Source organism: Physcomitrium patens, chromosome 9 (assembly GCF_059467195.1).
Source record: "Physcomitrium patens ecotype Gransden chromosome 9, ASM5946719v1, whole genome shotgun sequence".
NCBI lineage: Eukaryota > Viridiplantae > Streptophyta > Bryopsida > Funariales > Funariaceae > Physcomitrium > Physcomitrium patens.
This window is the reverse complement of record NC_143418.1, coordinates 11,968,550-11,989,322: the sequence shown is the minus strand read 5'-3', so window position 1 is coordinate 11,989,322 and position 20,773 is coordinate 11,968,550. Positions and strand designations below refer to the sequence as shown.

Genomic DNA, 20,773 nt, shown 5'->3' with positions numbered 1-20,773 from the left:
TTTAACAAATTATTTATTTAAGCTTCATATATCAATAAAGATATAATTAAAAAAAATTTAAGAAAGACAAAATACTAACACAGATATATATTGAAAGATATAACCTCAATTCTACGTTGGCAATAAGATATAATTACTTTGTTGGAATATTAAGACTAGCCACCCTAGCGACAAGTTGGATTAGTATAGGCTTGGACCATTTTTTATTTGTGAAGAAATCAATCTGGTTGCTTATCAATTATATCTACCAAAGTCTATAATTTTCTATCATTTATTTCATATATTTTATCTTAAGCTATATAAAATAATGAATATCTTGAAAAAAAAAAAAAACAAAAACAAAAACAAATGCCACTTCTTCTTATAGAAATAGATAATAATAAAGAATTCAACGTGGAAGAAGTCTTAGACTCAAGGTAGTACCGAAATAGGCTAAAATATCTTATTTATTAGCATAGATATGATATTAATAATTACACATGGAAGCTTGCCAAGAATCTTACAAATATAATAAAAAAGATTGATACTTTTTATTAACAACATCTATCAAAAATATAATAAAGAATAGCAAATCTTTATTATTAAAGAAATAAGATCAAAGAAAGATGTTGATTGCTACTTGTGGAACTTAAAGATGGAAGTTTATACCATCTTTAAGTAACTTTTTAGTCTTTTTGAGTGACATAAGAATGTGTTGAGTTTTTCTTTTTTTGAGATTTGAATCCTTGACAATCATTAATAAAATATTGGAATTTTCATCCATCACACAATTTAGATATGTCAAAATCTACTTAAAGATTCCTATTGATATCTCTTCACCATAATTATTGTCCACACCAAAAGATCCAAATGCACCCTCAAGAAGTCATCAAAAAAATAAATATAAGAAGCAACACCTTAAACTACTAGCTATTCAATTATCCCACAAATTGAATTCATTCTCTTGCATTATCCTTATCACTATTAAATATATTATAATATTTGTTGTTTTGTGTCTACATTTCATCTTGATTCACATTGGTTTTTAAAAATAATTAGGATAATGGTAGCCATGAATTTCTATATTCATAAGACTATGATGGCATGGCATCAAAGGTAGGACAAAGTATGGGCAAAAGATATCAAATTATTTGATTCTATACCAAATTTTTAAAAAAATATGCAATACAAATTTGTGTGCATAATTCATTCAATTGTTGAAACTTGACAGTGATTTTTTAATCAACATAGTAAACAGTGTGGAGGTACATTATACTCCATTCTACTTAATAAAATTGTATGGTTGAGATTTTGAAGGTGTGAGTTTTTGGCATAGTTTGAAATGCCAATACAATTGACCAAACATCACACCTTTTGTTAGCAAGGTCAAACTAATCAACCAAGCATACAATATAAAAGAATTGGCAACAATACTTCTTTCAATAATTCCTTCAATTGAGATAGTCCAAATCAAGGGAATTATAAATATAATTTTTTTTTGTTAAAATTATCAACAAGTTCTCAAAGTATCTAGAGTTATATTTCATGGCATATAAGGGCAAAAAGATCAATTGGGATATAATCGTGGACCAACATTTCCTGCTAGAGCTATCTAGAAGCGACAGTACACTAATCAGCCCATTTCTAACGAAATATTACATAGTACTTAGATATGGTTCAAAGGCACGGCATTCTTCCAATATTATAAACACTCGCACAAATCAGGAACAACTTGCCTAGCAACAAACAAAGCACGGAATGCACAATTCAATTTCATGCAAAGAAGGCATGAATCAAAGAAATCAAACCCCCGAGCCCCCAGCAAAACCTGTTTCGGAATCAGCAGAGTCTCCACCAGTACAAGTTGGCTATCTATACAAAGACACAATCAATCGTCATCTTCACGCCGTTTTAGATCTAACTAGAAATCTATTAAATTGTGTAGAAGAAAAAGAAGAATAGGCACAACAGCTAATAAAAAAATAAATAAAGACTTGAAAGAGCAACTCCGTATCAAAGCCGATCAAGCAACGATCATTTTTAAGCTATGACGACAATAAAAGGCGTTAAAAGAAACAGTACAATTGCAAGAGACCAGTAAGCAAAAAATGCAAAAAGACATCGACACATTACGCGTAGAACGAGATAAGATTTAGCAAATAATCACAGAATACGACAAACAGATAGCTGCATTATTTTGGTAAATAGCAACATTGGAGTCCAACAAGGATACGATCAAAAGACATCACAATGATCTAGCAGCCACTAATGACACATTGCAATGAGAAATGCTTCAATTGTCCGAGATTAAAAGAATGACGGCAACTGAAAAGACACAATGAAATGAACAACAAGAAAAAGACCGAATTATTATAGAAAACATGACGCAAAATCTTATTGCAAATTGGTTTGGCTGGCTCAAGGAAACAATTACGATGATTGTTGATCAAATATTAACAGTAATCAAGTAAAAATCAAACATCCCATCCCACAAAAAGGCGTATTTTATCTAGAAATATATACAAGAAGCGGTGAATTCGATATAACTACTAGACGAAGACAAAAGATGGAGGCCTGATAATGGAGCATGGGACAATCATCACCACAACACCATCCCGACAAATGTAGCCACCTCCGTAGTCACTGAAATATCAAAACCATTTCAAAATATCATACTACCTCTTGTCTCAAGACCAGGTGCACCAGCAGTCATCGAATGAACCCCGGAGGCGGCTAGAGCCAAGGCATCACTTCCACCACCCCAGATTTATTCACATACATACCACCGTAAAACCCTAATGGCCTGGAAGAGTAAATTTGATCAAAAGAGTACAAGTTTCAAAGAAGACGACAAATTACATCGTGACTGCGATATAGCAGTACTTGGATATTTTGGAAAAATCACAGATTGTATCGAGTTATATAATGACCCAAACGCAAATACAGAGTGTATACTTTGTCCCAAAAGAAGGACAACAATGCGCAAAATATATCAATATACGATGGTTGTAAAAGATAAAATACTTCAAATGCACCAATCGCTCGCCAAAGTTCTTCACGACACATATGGTGGAGTTCCTCCAGGAAGCACAATTTTGCAACCACCAAAACCAAGAGCATCAACAAGTAGATCACCAAAGGACATAAACGAAGTTATATCAATCGTGCATCTGAGGACAGAATGCGAGCTAGCAAACATGGTAAAATGTAAGCTAATAAACCTCAAATAGATGAACAACAGTAATATATTTGTTGCTTAGGGTATCGAAGTTTAAAGCTAGCAAATTGCAACGATGATAAGGTAGAACAGACAATAATAGGTAGATTATAGTATAACTAGAGTTTGAAAGAGGGACTCTTTCTCTCTGACTTTGGAATGTCCCGCCTAATAGTCTACCGCCGCTCTACAACCATGCTTCGATGAAGTGCGAGTCTAGTGGTATTCCAATAGGGAATTTGTGTATTACATGATCGGAAGTAAAACAAGTATTTCAATTACGATTAATAACAATATCTTACGAGGATCTGTCTCAATCAAGTGCACCATAGAGTTAGGATTCAGAAGCTCCGTTTTTCCAAATTTTCCAATAAAAATGTGCAGCAAATAAGAGAATTATTCCAAGGTTAAGTCAAGTTGACATTGTCTTGGCTACGATATTGAGTGCCCAGATACTAAGAAATTAGTCGATAATAGAACTGACAAGGCTAGTCAGGCGGACCAGGTTGACCCAGCGGGACAGCAAATAGTTACCAAATTTGGATCAGATGACTTTTTTGAGAAGTCTTGGCCTGCAATAAGCAAAGATAGATGCTTTGCAAAAGATCTTAACACCAATTGATGTTTCATGACTTTGAGCTTTTTTTTACTTAGCAAATTACTATAGTTAAATTATCAAGAATTTTGGATTTATTCCCAAGTCTTTAATTACTTTTATAAGTAAGGATCTACCATGAACTTAGGATTGTGAACAATAGTATGCATTTGATACATTGAAACAAAAGTTGGATTCAATTTTTTTACTCTTATGTCCAAATGCTACTAAATCTTTTCAATTCTACATAGACTAGAGTGCAATAGGATTGGGAGCAATCTTGACAAAGAAGGATAATATATGGCAAAAATTTGTCATTGCATTTGCTTGTAGAAGCAATAACAATATAAAGTACAATTATTTATCTTATAAAGAAAAGCTTTGGTGGCAATTTGAGCCATTGCTCACTTCCAACTTTACTTGTATAGGCAATGGTTTACATTAGTAAGTGACCATCAAATTTTAAAGTAGCTTATGAAATCAAAAAAACTTACTTACAAGCTTGTTAGATAGACATTTTTGCTTTAGAAATAGAACTTTGAGGTTGCAACAAAGAGACAATTTTTAGATAACATGTAGCAACATACTTTGCTTTGATGACATACTTTATATCTATAATTCTTGATTAATATTCAAATAAGAAATTTGATAGAACCTAAGTAATTAGTAATATATAGAAGGATCTTATGGGCTTTCACAAATTTCAATAAAAGACATTTCTTTTAGCTATCTTTGTTATAGAGTAAAGTAAGATTATTCACCATATAACAAGGTTTTGTTGGAAGAATGATTTATTATATTATATGTGGTCTAATAAAGCTAAGCACATAGTTCTATGGCCACATCAAAAAGTTTTTCTAGTATGGCAAATATATGAAGAGCTTAGATATTTTTAGATGCACAAGATACATTTTATATTATACAACCAATATTAATAGACTAGTATATATGAATAGGTTGTTACATATGTTTTTTATTGTGAAATATGCAATTAATTTAAGTCAAGTTTTAATGATTTATTATTGTAGTTGAGGAATTTATCCATCATGGCTTTGAGCTATCATTGGTCTTTAGACTTTGATAGGCTACTTGCTATGACTCCACATGGAGCATTTTAACAAGTGAATTGAACTTGTCACTTTTATACAAAATTCTTCAAAGTTGTCATCCATGACTTTTCTTGATTATGTTTTGACAAGTTTTAGAACTTGTGTTGAAGACTTGACAAATTAAGTGACAAAGTTTCTTAGGTCTTTTGAAGCTTTGTCTACTAAAGATTTAAAAGACCATCACACCATACCTATGAATTATCATGAGGTAAATAGCTTAATTGAACAACTAGTAAGAATTGTGCCCTACGTCATCCTTTTATTAATAATTTGGTACAACTTGAATTAGCAATTATGCTAGATAGTCTCTTTTGTTTTGTATATGCCAAGAAGAAAAGAATTGCTACCTGCTATTATATGATTAGTGTCAATGTAGGTGGCAAATAGTATATTTGACACCATCTCTTTAAATTCTTCTTTTAAGAAATTGGATTGTTTGTATAGTAATAAGTCTTCTAGTCATGTTTCAACTATTCACAAGAATTGATAACTTTTGCTTCTAAGTTTGCTACATGTTTTGGTAATCTCACTATCACAACATTAGCTTTGACATATACAATATGTGTAATAAGACCACTATGACATTCATCTCTAACAATATATGTATTGTATTCTTAGTTGATTGTTGGGGCTTCTAATCAATTAATAAGGGCACTTCAAGGTATATTTGTTATGCATTTTTATTAGGTTTTTAAAAGATGGTTTTTGGCACTTAATCTGCTATATATGACAATCTTTATTTACTCAACAATTGTCATGTGACTTAGCATTGGGTGCCATACTACGTTGGATAGATGTAATCTACTTTAGTTTAGAGAGTTTTCATCTATTTAGTGCTTTATGTTAATTGACCTTGTTAATGTCAATTAGGATTAAAAGATTTTGGGTGGAAAAGTCTCTTGACTTGGCATTCTTTGTCAAGTCAAATCTTGGGAGTGTTTTTAAGACATAAAGTTCTTTATGAAGAATCTTGCTTGAATATGGTGATTTGGCCATTGAATAAAGTTTAGGATTTTCTCTACATATTTTTTCTACACATTTGAATATTTTCTCTCTCTTTATGGCATAAGAGACAACTTGACTTTTGACACTTTATCTTTACTTGAAAATGTGTTTGTTATGCATTCTTATTTGGTTTTGAATTGCATACTTGATGATAATTTTTTAAGAATTTCAACATCAGCAGATATTTAAAAAAAATGGATTTTTTCCTTTTTTCTTTTTTTTTGTAGTAGAATAAATTGTCAAGAATTAAAATCTCTCCTATCTTAAAATGCACATAAGATATTTTGTTACTACCTTAAAATAATCCCAAATTTTAAAGTTGTGCATACAATTATTTTTTTGATGTTTCAAAAACATAATACATAATCCTAGAAGATTTATGGCAAAGTTGGCTAAAACTACTACATTTCAACTATAAAATTTAAAACTTGATCTAAAATTTGACCTAAAATTTTTAAGTAGTCTAGATTCTTTAATTCTTATTAATAACCAAAACATTACACTTGAATCAAGCTAAAAACAAACTTCTAAATCAATTTCAAAAGATAGTTCCTTATAATTTATTTAGCTCAAGGGGAGTTCTAAATTCTAGTTTGGACAACAAATTCAAACATTTTTAGTTTTGTGTGGCTTTATCATCTGGCAAGAAATGAAATCAAGTAATATTTGTTATTAATCCAATCACAAAGTCAGAAGATTTTTAGTCAGAAAATTCTCAATGTCTGGTGTTGGTATTGGTAATCTACAAGAACAGTGAAAAAAAAAACAATCCCAGAGAAATGGAGTGGAATATCAAAGCACAAAGCACAAATTATCTCAGAACTGCCTCAAATTATACAGCTACAAACAAATAGCTGTCCAGACTTCTCTTTATTGGCCAACCGGACCTTACATTCGACAAAGAAGGACTTTGCTGAAAATAATTAACCTCGCAATCAGGAACTCTGGCAACATTAGAAACGCAACGTTGCCTCTATTTTAATCTGAGACTCAGAAGAATGCTGCCATTTCAAGTATTTATGCTAAGTGACACTCCAGTTTTTGAGCTAATAGCATTGCATATCTTTGTGTCGCCAAGCATCACGTTTAAGTACCCCTTGTAGTTGGCCTATCCTTGAAATTGTGGCTCACCATCAGTCACATTCCACAATCGTCTTCCTTCATCGAACTCTCAAATGCAAAAACAAGATAACCTGCGACCTGATCCTAAGCAGGTCCAGGGTATGCCTTGGGCATACAAAGTTTTGCACACTGATCAAGGTAAACTATGGTGACTACGGCTGACAAATCTAAAGATGAAAGTCTACAGGTTTGCAGAAGAATTTCAGATATTTCTTGCCAAGGTTTTGGCAGCACCTATGTAGGTCTCTGGAGTCAACTCCAACAATGATTTCTTAGCCTCATGCGGAATCTCTAACCCCTCAATCAATTGATGCAGTACCTCCTTGGAGACCTTTCGGTCCCGCGTCACAGCCTTCAACTTTTCATAAGGCTCTTCAACAGCATACCTACGCATGACCTGGTTTCATGAAAGACTGTCTCCATTAGAAACCAGCGGCAAAAACAAGATAAAAAAACGTAAAAGAAAGATAACTGAGTGATCCATGGTAGCTGAATAATGCGTGTACAAGTAACGCAATATCAAACATAAGGTCACCAGTTTCGAGCTATTAATCATTTCAGAGTTGACATGTGTTGAACATGTGACCAAATAGAAATCTAGAGGGTCTAGACTCCTAACCACAAGAGACAGCTTCGATCATTCATGATCATCCAGGATTTGTTATTTGACTTCATCATGACTAGACAAGACTAATATCCCCAGTGTTAGAATCTTCACATTCTTAAAATTTTCACCTTGTAAAAAACAGACTTCTTCAAGAGTAGAAGACTTACAGTTTGGATAGGCTCAGCCAAAACCTCCCAGCATTCAGCCAAATCTTCTTGAATTCGTGCCTCATTTACCTGCAAATAGAGACACGAGGTCCGTGAACACACTACTGAGACAGCGATTGATAATATATTAAAACTAGTGGTTAGGAAGTACCATGCAAGACAAATAACGTTCAAGGAACTTGAACAAAGCAGAGAGTGGCATCTAATTTGAGTTTATAGATATTAAGAAACCACCTCAAATACAACACAATCTACGTTTCAATCCAGCAAACTAAAAGAGAAGACTGAATACCTGCAGTTTTCTGATTCCCTTCAGCGTGCTCTCATAGGCAAGCACTGAATGGCCAAGTCCAACACCAAGATTGCGGAGCACAGTTGAGTCGGTCAAATCTCTCTGCAAGTTAAATTGACAAGTTTAGGATAGGCCCAGTGATCTACGACCAGAAATAAGAGATCATAATCTAAGACAAGTGTTATGCACGAAAATATGCAATACATCAGAATCAAGTTTAATAAATGGAACATGGTCAATTAAAGAAATTTAAATCGTAACACGATTCAAAGCCCATTCGATCGAAAATGAAATAATGCTAGTTTCAAGAGACTTGCTCAGAAACGATGTACATCACTGGAAAGTGATTGCAGTGCTAGTTTTACTCAGGAAATATTTCGCATGAAAAATTCATAAATACCTGCCAACGGGAAATTGGAAGCTTTGAACTCAGATGAGCCATGGCGGCGTTGGCCAAGCCTAAATTTCCTTCACTGTTCTCAAAGTCGATAGGGTTTACTTTGTGGGGCATAGTGGAGGACCCGACTTCACCTGCAATTACTCTCTGGAAAATGACAATGACAACACCACACGGCTACATAAATACCGACGCTGCGGGAGCATAGAGATGAAAAACAGACATTCGGGTTATGTGATTTCTTTAATTTCATTAGTAGTCTATCGTTGTATAATCAGGGCTTGCAGGGGTTCGCTTTGGAAATCCAAATAGTCACCTGCTTGAAATAGCCTAATGAGATATAGGACCACACATCGCGGTCAAAGCCAAGCAAAATGTTGTTAAAGCGAATCACAGCATCATAAAGCTCGGCAATGTAGTCATGAGGCTCGATCTGCATAATAAGAGACAAGAACCCAAAAATCAGAGAAATGTGTATGTAAATTGAAAAGGTCCTCACCAAGTGTATTAACTTCCATGCCGACTATCAAAATCCTCAGAGCGCAGCCCTTGTACAATTCAGGATAAAGCGATACAATCCTCTTCCTCCGTTACTTGTCAGGAATTATCTAATCATACACTATGATTTATAACAGAAAGTGTGGAGTTTGGTAGTGCTGCAAAAAAGTACTGCAAAATATTATCGTAAGACATGACATGAACCTGTCAAGGAGGAGTCAGCATAATCAAACCTGGGTTGTGTATGGATTGAAGGTTAAACCCAAGGATGTGACAAAGCTTTTTGCTACATCCTCCCAGTCAACGTTGGGATAGGCAACCATGTGAGCATTGTAATTACCCACTGCACCAGCAATTTTGCCAAAATAAGGCACTGCGGCTACTTGATCTATTTGTCTTTCTAATCTGTAACAGAAGTTGGCCATCTCCTTTCCTAGTGTGGTTGGTGATGCAGGCTGCAAAAGATCAGAAACCACTAATGTCAAATTCAATGGCAATTTGAGATTGATTTTCAATAAATTGATGTCAGTCTTACTCCAAGGGCATTTTTACAAACATCCGACTATATATCTGAATAAAAGTCCTAGAGCCAGTAAAAAAATAACAACTTTATAAGAAAAATACTAATAGAAGTTGAAAATAAATACCTGGCCATGAGTACGAGATAACATGGGAATATCCGCAAATTCGTGTGCAAGGGACCGAATAGCTTCTACCGTTGATTTCATAGTAGGCAACACCACCGAGTCCATAGCTGATCTTAGCATCAAAGCATGAGAAAGGTTATTGATGTCCTCTGATGTGCATGCGAAGTGTACAAACTCCAGAACCTGAAATAGTCAAAAAAAAAAAAAAAAAAAAAAAAAAGGTTTGATCCACACGTCAACAAAACTCAACTGAGACCCTACCAGGACAATAAGTACCTTACCAATCAAAGTTGCAGTAGGGGCATCAAAAGTACCGAATCAGCATAAGCCTTTTATTGCAAGTATTATACCCAAATGTGGAAGAAAAGCGCATCCTAAAGAAAACCGAACCTAAAATTCAACAAGTTCCCCCATAAGCCAAACTTCACAAAAAGGAGCAAGGGAACGAACTTTCGAAAGCTCAGCGTCAGAACGGATCTTGTCTTTAAGCACATACTCGATGGCCTTCACATCATGGTTCGTTGTGCGCTCAACCTTTTTCACCAAAAGAGCATCCGCTACTCTAAAGTTTGCGAGAGTGTCTTCAAGAAGGCTGTTCGCTTTATCACTAAATCTAGGTACTTCCTCAATTCCAGAGTTGTTGGACAGCATCTGCAACCAACGAACCTGAAAGCGCATCGCAAAGGCAATTGTTAACGACAAAGTTATCGACGGATAATGATTCGGTAACCGTATCCTCTGAATTTTCTACGTAGAATTGGACTTATCCCGAAAAACCAAACTATCACGACAATAGAAACTCCAATTCCAGCTAACATTCCTAATCATTAGCTAACCAAAGAAAAAGGACGATTTATTCGTGAAAGGTGCCAATCCATTAAAGCTAACATCCTGTCTCCATGGCCTACAGCGATTAGATGATAATGAAAAGGATACCTCGACAAGAACTCGGTATCTAATGAGCCCAAATTCACTGAAGATTGCCCGCAGCGGCTTCAGTTTGCTCCCGTAACGGCCATCCAAGGGTGAAATTGCCGTCAGCTCTGTCAATTCAAGATCTCTGTCGACTTCCAGATACCCTAAGTCGATGTCAGCAACCTGACGAGGACGAACAAGGAGGCTTAGTATCCAAAACACTGCGATTACAATCCAAAATAGAAAGTCGTCCAAGAAGGGAATCAAAATCAGGCACCGAATGCTCGAGACTGTATGCAGACAGCTTTACCACGGGAGTGTGGAGGTCATGGTTGGCAACAGCATTCCGCATGTGCGGTGTGCCTTCCACTCTGGCGGGCGCAGGCGAGAAAGAGGCACTAATGGAAGGAGACGCCAACGACCGTTTGGTACTGGGAACTGCGCGCGCAGCGTGCACGCTACTCTTGCATTCCGACTTCAAGGCAACCAATTGCCTTGGCGCCACACCCACACTGCCCACGGCAGAACTCAACGTCGCATTCATCACGACGACCTGCACAATCGCCACCACACATCTACATTCACACACGACGACAAACGAAATTCCGGCACGCAACCCTCTCTTCTCGCGGCCCAAGAAACCAAATTGAACCTCAACCCTCTCAGGCTTCAAAACCAAAATCTCAAACACCCCAAAAACTCAATGATTCCAAAACTCACCTAGGGTTCAGGGTTTAAGCATCCCATCCAAACCTTCGCAACTAACCATTCTCATTCTAAACCAAAAGCCATACAAAATCACCACAAACCCACTTCCACAGCAACCTCATTCAAACAAAAAAAACAACACGGAAAGCTCACATGATCGCAGCCTCTGCAAAATACCCAAAACGGAAAAGGACCCACAGCACAAAACGCACCTGAGACTGAGGCGAACCAACAACTGCAGGCCTGCAACACTAGCAAGAGCAATTGGAATGCGTGCGACTGCTGATAAGGACTAACCTTGAGGAGCAGAAAGTAGAAGTAGCCAAGTGCGAGGAGATGACGATGGGCGAGACAAGATGGACAGCAAGAGGAGGGGGTCGGGGGGCGTGGCGAGAAGATTCGAGATGCGGGGCTGGGCTAGGGGATGAGCACTGGGCTGGGATTGTTCCGAAATTCCTCCATATCTTGTGCAGCTGCTGATTCCTCCCCGTCCTGCTAATCATCCTCCTCTTCTTCGTCCTCTTCAGCAACAGAGCATCTGCTTGATCCTGCCTGTCCCGTGGATTTCTCTTTCTCTCTCTCTCTCTCTCTCTCTCTCTCTCTGACTGAGTGAGTGAGTGGCTATGTCGCTCGCATTCCCCACCTCGCCGCGGATGCGTGGCCCCGTCGCACCAACGATGCGATGCGCTGCGCTCTTGGCGGTGGAATTCTAGCCCTAATTACCGTGAAATTCTGTTTTATCATGTTCGCCCCGATTGCTCCTCCTCCTTTTTCATGTCATAAATGATAGCAAATGTATATATTTATATATTAAAGGAGCTTAGGTACAGAACAAAGATGGCTCCTCTTTATTTTTCATGTCACAAATGATGGCATATGAATGCATAAATATATATATATATATATATATATATAGATGAGAAAGGAGCTTCGGTATAAAACAAAGAGACAAAGAAGTCTTCTTGTTGGCCAAAATCAAATTTATCATAAAGCAGCCGAAATCCCTGCAAAAGCTGTAGAGAGACCTCCAGTTTATTTTCTGTAAACAGTTTTTTTGTGCCCAACAACACAAGTTTCTGGTGCATATTTTTATATGTATAAATACATATCTAATTTCCATCTCTAAACCTATAATGTGTGTGGTAATATGTTCAGACTTGGGACAGCTGGTCTTGAAAACTGGAAACTACGCAATGTGTTGATTAATATAATCAAGGTTTTGATTAGGTTTTAAATTTGTATATGCAAAAGGTACTTTAAATTGGTGATTGGTGAAGTTTGCTAAATTTTGACAGTAGCGTTAACAGAAGTCAAGATAATAGAATCCACAAATATTTTTCCTAATAAATCTAAATTACTAAATACATATTTGACATACATGATATGGACTTCAACATCTCGTTGCACACACTCTACGAATTAATCCATCCATTAAAAATTCACAGATTCACAGAAATTCTGGGTTTCTTGCCCACTTATTCAATATACGATAATTTTTAAGTTAATTGCAGTTTGGAAAAACCAACTTCTGTATTCACTTCTACTGATTTATTTGTGTGTATGATTGGAGGCGGATTATTACTCCACCTTCTGTAATAATCAACGACAATGGTGTGCTAAAGAGAATCGCAGATATCAATATCACCAGACCTCATACGAAGTATCAATCTCGGACTCGTCATATGCCTCAGATGGGATTGATACCCGGCCGTGAATCCCAGCAATATTCAGTTCAGTCGGTGCCTTTCAGCCGTAACTCAAAACCCTAAACCTCAGTCATCCTCACGCTTTGCACATCTGTTTAGCTCCTTTTCTCATCAGCTGTTTTCCAGTCTCGAATCTCCAGAAGGTTGTTCCGGGATCGAACCGTGGAGTGCGGGCTTGAATCTTTTTAGCTTCTTTGATTTGGGTTTCTTGGATAGGGGAGGTAAGGTCGGCGCCATTTTGGGTTGAATTTAGTTCAAGGTAGGCGAAGGCGGGCAATTATGACGCAGAAGGGTGGACTCTTCAAAGGGCAGAAGAAGAAGACAGCTGCGCCCAATCGCCACGGGAAAGAAATTCACATACGCAAAGGTATGAAAAAAAACCTTAATTTTGAGGGCCGTTTCAAGAGTCTTGCTGTTAACTGTAATCGCTAGAACTTATACTTTAGGGTTGGCTTCGCGGGTCATTGTCCATTTATTTTTACCGAGGATTTGTTCGCATCTTGATTATTCCATGAATTTTGTACGCCGGGAGTTTGGCATTGATAAGGATGACTTTTAAAGATTTTGTTCACAACTCTGCTCATTGTCTGATTACAGTGGATCACAAACCTTTGTTCCTATGAATGTCTCACGGTGTATTTATACTCTCGAATGCGTCGAGAGACCCGTGACTGAGGGCATGTTGCATACTGAGAGGTTACAGAGTGTAATGTGTTGATGGAAGATATTTGTATTGATGTTACTTTGTCACTTCTCTGGAGTGTGGCAGGTAGGCAGTTCAAGCCATCTGCAAAGAAGGAGAAGAATCTTGATGGACAAGAGGTGAGCTCTTCCTCCTTATTCACAGTTGCGGCTTTCTCTTTTTCTGCATAATTAAAAATTTAAGTTGCCTGTGACAGTTAAGATTCAGAAGTGTAGGCTCTAACTTGAAAACTACCATGTTTTCTGTGACGTTATTAATGCATCAATTTAATTTTAGAGAAGGCTTTTCTTACTGAGTGTCAAACTTGCAGGAGGTGACAAAGTTTATCAATGCTGCCAACGAAACCAAGGCAGCCACCGCGGCAGCCAAAGAAGGAGCTCAATTGCGACTTGTAAAGCCTCCAGAAGGCGTCAGCAAGTCTGCACCATCAGCAAAGAGGCCTTCCAGGAAACTGTCAAAGAAGTAGATTTTTGGTTTTTTGTACTTTTCTAGTGGTTTTCGTTTGCCATTCCAAACATTTCCCATAGCTCACTTAGCTTTGAGTGTTGTAAATTAAATTCTAATGCAATTCTCACTGGTTTGCTAGTAATTTTATGAGATCTTATGAAATTCATTTCTTATGGTTTCATTGGCTTTGCTACCTGAGTACCTGCTAGGCTCTTGTGCGACTTTGGACGGTAATGATTATTATTATTGTGCTTGTAGCATTAAGAAATTCCGGTTATGGGAGTGGTACTGACTTCATTTTGTCACTTCGACCGAGTGGCTGAGGGGTGTGCTTAGGACTTTCTTGTGGAAACCTATGTTTCTTAAATTTTTAATGACTGGCTCAAGAAGCTTCCCTCACTCTTGCTCTCTGAAGTATCTTGCAGAATGCTTTTACTGCCCGGTGCCCAATTACGTGGTACTTCAGCTTCTATATCGAATTTTGAATCTCTCAGCGTTTTCTATTACTCGTTAGTGGCCATGGTTAACTATTCTCTTAGTCTAATACATTCTCATACACGCAGAGCATGGGGATCCTGTAGTATTGTAGCACCTTGCATTGAGAGAGGGAAATCTGTCGTTAGCTGTGAATATGTGTGATTTATGTGAGCCACTTTGTGAGTCCTTTGTTGCTCTTGATTTTCGTTGGATATTGAAGTTTCTATTCACGTAAAAAAAAATTATCTTATTTCTCAACAAAATTTAGTGTGGGAAGGAGTTTGGACATTCTGGTACTCCCAACCAATTTTCAACACAATGACACAATTGGCAAAATCTGATCAGAATACGAATAAACCTAAGATGTCGTGATTTCAAATAATTCAAACTTTAAACCTCTTCATTAAAAGTCTGAAGTCACTAGCAACCACCATAACTTCTCAAGTTAATGAAAAATATTCAAGTTTAGTATACGCAAATTATCTACATACTTGTAAGACCCTAATTCAACAATTCAGGACGCCAAGCAAGTGCCGAAACGTCGGGATTTCATAGAGGATGTCAATCGGGACCCTGCGAGGTCTTCTAATCCTGGATGGATCGTCTTTCTCACAAGGAATGCACGAGGAAGGGATGTAGAGGGAGCCTCGAAGCCTTCCTTCAAATCTCCTGCGAGCACCCAGCGTTACCTCGTCAGCTTTGGTTGGCTACTGAAATCCATTTTGGTTAGATACGCCGAGCATTGGCTCTCGCAAGCTTTCATGCAGCTGTTGCCTGTTAATTACCTGTGACTTGTGATCTCAGGCAATGCAAGGGCGCTTGAGCAAGTTAGGGAAGTATTTGCCGAAGATTCCAGTTATGGCAGCGTCTTCGTTCGCTACTCTGCAATCCCAGGGTCCAGCAGTGCCGCTGGGAGCGATCAGCTGCAGAGTTGTGCATGCTCGGAAAGGATTGAGATCTTCATCGCATTTCGTGCTGAGAAGTGTCAGCAATGGAGCCGTAGGTTCCCGAATCTCCTGCTCGTTGCCATGTCTGGGTTGTGAACATCGCCATGTCGTGTCGAATTATGAGATTTACGGGAAGCGCTGGCAATTGTTGAGCGATGCTGTGGTTGTTTTTTTGAAATCACTTTTCGTCTTTGTAGGCAGGGGATGTCATTTCTGGAAGCATGCGAAGGTTGTCAGTGGCGGCAGCAGGCATGGCGACAACTGTAGCGTTGATTGGTGGACCGAAGTCGCCAATGCGCAATTCCGGTCGCGAGCCCTCTACGTTCGTCGCGTCCTTGGGTCGAGTGAGGTCATCAGCGGCCGCTGCGTCGGAGTTTGGTGCGAAGGTCACAGATGAACCTGCAACCGTGGTAACTCCAAAGTGGCTTCATGATCAGCTTCAAGCTGGTGCCAATATCAAGGTTTCTCCTCTTTCCTATTCTGCTTTTTCTCAGGGAAAAATACTGTTGCGCGTGTAATGTTTCCTGAATCAATTTATGCATGTATAGATAATCTCGCAATGCCAAGGAATGCAAGTAGGTGAAATTGAGATCAGGATGGTTTTTTAGTCTACTTCTCTTGCAAGCACAATTCACGTGAGATCCTTCGAGAATGAGGAGAACACCAGGCTTCGTTAGAGCAATGAGCATCTTTTAGTTTCAGCATGTATGCCATTTACATTGAATGCATGTCATCGATAGTGAAACTGAGCCAATTATGCCGAGTCGTGGTGATTACTGAGTAACTGTATGTTGAGGGTTTAGGGCTTAGTTACGTCATTAGAGATTTGCCGCAAATGCTGGAGCATTGTAGCGTCTTCGTGCCCAATTTTGTGTTCACATTGGAATATATTTTCTTTGAAATTTTTATTTTGAAATCTTTGTATTTTTACTTGTATCTTGCAAGTGTGAATGTTAACTTTTTGGGTCCGAGATTTTTGGATTTGAGGCAGTAAATGTGTTCTATCTGATTGAAGACTTTAATAAGCGTGTTCTTTGGTGCCTTTCACTTCCTGTGTCAAGGTGGTGGATGCATCTTGGTATATGCCCAATGAAAACCGCAACACACTTGAAGACTACAAGGTACAATTCACTTTAAATGATTCATTACAATTTAATCCTCTCGAGTAGATCTATCTAATTGCCAAGTCAAAATCCACTAGGCTTGTAATTGGGGCTGATTATTTGTGGTATGCACATGAAGATCAAGAGAAAATACCTTTCTTGGAATGTGTGATCGACGGTGCATCTGTTTCTGCATGTCCAATTCTGCTAAGAAAATTCTTCTTACAGGAAGAGCACATTCCTGGAGCAGTTTTCTTTGACCTCGACAAGATTTCCGATGTAACATCAGACGTAAGTGCCATGTTGCGTTTCTCAACCTGTTTGTACGGTAGTCTATGTTACTTATATATAATTTTGTTCGGAGGCTGTTATGCAGGGACAGCAGGATCTTGTCTAGAGTATGATGCATCAATCTTGTGGGCCTTTCCGCCTTTTTAGTGTGATTATATGCTCTGGGATGATAACTTGATCTTTGGGACCTTGCAGATGCCTCATATGCTGCCATCCGAAGCTGCATTCGAGCAAGCGGCTTCTACTTTAGGCATCAAAAATGACGATGGGGTTGTTGTATATGACTCCAAAGGCATCTTCAGCGCAGCTAGAGTTTGGTGGTATCGTCTTGTTTCTCTTCTAGGGTAGAACATGGAGTATTTGTATGGAGTGTTCAAACATTATCGCCTGTTAAATAATCTCTTACAATTTTTAAGGCTTTGCTCTTGATCCGTCGGAAGCAAATGTCTGAATGAAATCCCGTAGAAGCAGGTCCGTACAATAAAATCCTTTTAAGCTCTGGTATAGTATAGATTTCACTCAACCTGATCATTGGGATTATCTGTAAAGTTGTTCACAAGCACATCACTCTGAAATCATGCAGGATGTTCAGAGCATTCGGCCATGAGAAAGTGTGGATCTTGGATGGAGGTTTGCCAAACTGGAAGGCCAGTGGCTTTACTGTCACCTCAGAGGGACCTCAGCTACTGCACGGAGAGGCTGCTGTAGCAGTTGTGCAAAAAGTCTATGCTGGAAAAGAGGTATTGTAGCACATCGTTCCTCACAAATTGCTTCTCCTGGAGCAGATTCGCATCCAGTCCGCAGTTTCTCTTCTATGCCCTAATAGTCTAAGGTGTGCTATTGCATCGTGTTATTCACCTACTGGTTGTCATTGATCTTCGGCCTTAGACGGTATTTGATTTGGATGCATTTCCAACTTTCACTTTGGTCGTAGATGTCTACTTCATTAAACTTATTCGTAGTTTCTGGATTTTTCACGTCTGGGATTTTTGCAACAGCGCTAGATGCATGCACAAGAATTCATATTTTGGCAATGAGAACGCATCTTTGGCTGTGCTTTCATTTAAATCTGTGCCATTGTTTGATAACAGGTGCCCAAAAGTCAATACAAGGCAACACTACAACCTCACTTGGTGTGGTCTGTGGAACAGGTTGATATTTACACCTGTAATTATCTATTGTGTCGGTGCTCTGTTTCTTCTGTGCAACTAAATTTTAGTGCTGAATGCTAATTTTTTTTTATTCCATCCTTAAATTATTTCCAGGTCTTATAGAGTTTATTGGTACAGAAAACCCCAGTATGCAGTGACCTTCAATGTGTACGAATGTAGCTCACAAACAAGTTTGATGTTTGTGCCATTCAGATGAAAGATAACCTTGAAGAGAAGAAGTTCCAAGTTATCGATGCACGCGGCAAGGCTAGGTATAAACTCATTCATACAACTTGCCAGTTTTCCCACTTCATCTAATAGAAAGTCATTTCTAACAGACCCTTTTTGCAGATTTAACGGTACTGCACCAGAGCCCCGCAAGGGTGTTCGTGGTGGGCATATTCCTGGCAGCAAGTGTGTACCATTCACTGAGGTATTAACAGAGATTACCTGGTTTATTCAATATCTTCGAGATTTTAGCATTTGCTTATTAATGAAGAGATTCGTTGCCGTTTGAGAAGGTATGTCCATAATTTGCTCACCGTAGTATCAACGGAGACAGTAAACTCTCTGTATACGTTTTGCAGGTTCTGAGCCCGACTGGAACACTTCTGCCTGCCGAGGAGCTCGGCTCTAAATTCGAAAATGCTGGTAAGCGTTCCATTCTCTAAAACGTCGTTTCTTTGAGACATGTCTTTGGCAGATTTGGATCGTCTTTAGAACTATTAGCGCACGTTATGTTGCCAACTGTTTTCATGCTTAAAAGGTTAACGAACTCATCCACTTTTCTTAAATCCTTGGACCGAGCAGTTCCAACGAATTGATCCTCACTCTCATCCACGAATGGGTAAAGGCGGATGATAAAAATCTGCCTCCTATTTTTCTTCGTAGGTTAATTTGATGTCTAAGATATCAAATTTATGTCGTTTTCTCTACTATGATAAAGAGAGTTCTATGGGTCTTGCAAAGTCTCTGGGCCATTTTTATCCGTGGGTGAGCGTGTAGCTTTTTCTCCCTAGCCGGTCGTAACAAGGTCTGCCAAACACAGTTATTAGCATACGCTCGTTCATGTGGTGGTCAGGGCAAAGGATTCACTTAAGACATTTTCTACAATAATTGTCAAGGATCTTAAGATGCTAAGCTAGCAGCACAGATGTTCTTCAAGATACCCATGCATATTGCTTGTTAGATCCTTCCTGATTTAATGATTTTGCGAACTTTATTTAGGTGTACCTACTGATGGGCCAATTGTGGCATCCTGCGGCACTGGTGTGACAGCTTGTATTTTAGCTCTGGTGAGTCAATTTAAGAGGTTCTGAAGTTTTTCATTTTTAGAAATGTGCATATTTTGATTGTTTGATGGCATGACATTGAGACCCTCTTATGTTTGTTCAATGCAATGTCCTCGCGTCACATACTGGGTTTATTAGTATACATCAAAGAGGCTTTAAACATGCAATACTTTTGGTTTTGCACTTACCGGTGAATTCTACTGTTGGTGACTTTTTTAATTCCTGTTTCTTTGTGTAGGCTCTGCACCGGCTTGGCAAGCAAGACGTTGCAGTTTATGACGGTTCATGGACGGAATGGGGTTCTCGCTCTGATACCCCTGTTGAAACCAGTGTTCCTAACATGGCATGATGTGTGTCGGGTTTATACAAGATATCTTTAGTTGTAAAGGAGTACCTTTGATGCTTTCAACGGGAGCTTTCTCTAGCATATTATAGTTTGGTACAGATAATTAGTCACTGGATACTTTCGGAGGTTTATAATATTTGGATGTTGAAAACAATAAACAGCGCTCCTGCATATCTTAAGGCTACGTCCCAGTGATCTTAGTTGCTGTGAAACCTTCAAGAAAAGCATCTCACTATTTGGCTTGCAATTCTGGAATCCGATGTCTATTTTATGAATTTCTTAATTCATTGCAAGGTATTTCTACCTCGTTAACTAAGCACTGATTCACATGCCACACAATCTGTTCGAGGTTTATTAGGCACTGGAGCTGGTGTGAACAGTTCAGCCGACAGAGTACACCATCACACCGACGATCCCCGACTGCCAGTGTCTGCACCGAAGCTGACAGAGATGCTTTCGGCTTAGTCGTATGGTTGTCTGTCACAAGTAAGCAACGAACTGATTTGTGTCAAGTTTCAAAATCTTATTGTTACAATGAACTCCTGTAGGACCCTGGCATTTCTGACTAGATTCCCATTCAAGTCGTACATGCTTGAGTGATTTGGGTGTGGATCACTTACTGCGGTCGGTTGCATGAGCTTGTTTGGACGTACAATTTCAAGGTCGAATACAGGAAGTGAAGCTTTCAACCCTCTCTATTGCGTAGACAAAATATGCATTTACCGTGGGATGTCCGTACCATGATCCTGTTGACCGACTGTGTGTGGCATCATGTCAGTACTACAACAGATGATGCTTCGAAATGGGTCTTTTCAACGAGCATAAATCCTCATTCTTTCCGAGGACTCTAGGTCGTAATTGGGGGTAGTACATGAACTAATTGGTGAGAAAATCTCCTGTCTACTTTCGACGGTGAGCTCCTGATTCCGCTTAGGTTCATTAGTCTGTCAGTAGTTGACACTTGTGGCCAGCTTAGCAACTTGCCAAGTTATTTCAGGAAAGATTGCATACATTCTGGACCATCTACGTCTTAGAGAAAGACTTGTGCACAG

The 20,773-nt window shown here is 38.5% G+C and overlaps 3 protein-coding genes and 1 long non-coding RNA gene across 5 annotated transcripts; 3 read left to right on the top strand and 1 right to left on the bottom strand.

Moving 5' to 3' along the window:
• Positions 1–6,728: 6,728 nt before the first annotated feature.
• Positions 6,729–11,852, bottom strand: LOC112287035 (uncharacterized). 2 transcript variants are annotated; one of them, XM_090253179.1, is made up of 11 exons: positions 11,556–11,852; positions 10,861–11,103; positions 10,572–10,733; positions 10,086–10,301; positions 9,636–9,818; positions 9,222–9,443; positions 8,807–8,923; positions 8,494–8,637; positions 8,094–8,195; positions 7,802–7,870; positions 6,729–7,424 (listed from the first exon to the last, which is right to left on the bottom strand). In XM_090253179.1, the coding sequence occupies exons 2-11, from the start codon at positions 11,092–11,094 to the stop codon at positions 7,230–7,232; spliced, it is 1,644 nt and encodes a 547-aa protein (XP_090109305.1). In that variant the 5' UTR covers positions 11,095–11,103; positions 11,556–11,852; the 3' UTR covers positions 6,729–7,229. The 2 variants fall into 2 exon arrangements, with proteins under 2 accessions (XP_090109305.1, XP_024385403.1); XM_024529635.3 differs by having other exon boundaries at positions 11,471–11,568.
• Positions 11,853–13,056: 1,204 nt separating this feature from the next.
• Positions 13,057–14,256, top strand: LOC112286794 (uncharacterized). Its single transcript, XM_024529065.3, has 3 exons — positions 13,057–13,331; positions 13,734–13,786; positions 13,978–14,256. Exons 1-3 carry the CDS (start codon positions 13,244–13,246, stop codon positions 14,131–14,133), a joined length of 297 nt encoding a protein of 98 aa, XP_024384833.1. The 5' UTR covers positions 13,057–13,243; the 3' UTR covers positions 14,134–14,256.
• Positions 14,257–15,264: 1,008 nt separating this feature from the next.
• On the top strand, positions 15,265–19,905 carry LOC112286790 (thiosulfate/3-mercaptopyruvate sulfurtransferase 2). Its single transcript, XM_024529058.3, has 12 exons — positions 15,265–15,590; positions 15,736–15,999; positions 16,600–16,659; positions 16,870–16,932; positions 17,128–17,252; positions 17,516–17,672; positions 18,024–18,083; positions 18,297–18,355; positions 18,435–18,516; positions 18,671–18,734; positions 19,311–19,378; positions 19,614–19,905. Exons 1-12 carry the CDS (start codon positions 15,399–15,401, stop codon positions 19,722–19,724), a joined length of 1,305 nt encoding a protein of 434 aa, XP_024384826.1. The 5' UTR covers positions 15,265–15,398; the 3' UTR covers positions 19,725–19,905.
• Positions 19,724–20,743, top strand: LOC149988375 (uncharacterized). The gene is made up of 3 exons (XR_016504882.1): positions 19,724–19,734; positions 20,071–20,207; positions 20,500–20,743. It is a non-coding gene; the product is annotated as an uncharacterized LOC149988375 (long non-coding RNA).
• Positions 20,744–20,773: the final 30 nt, after the last annotated feature.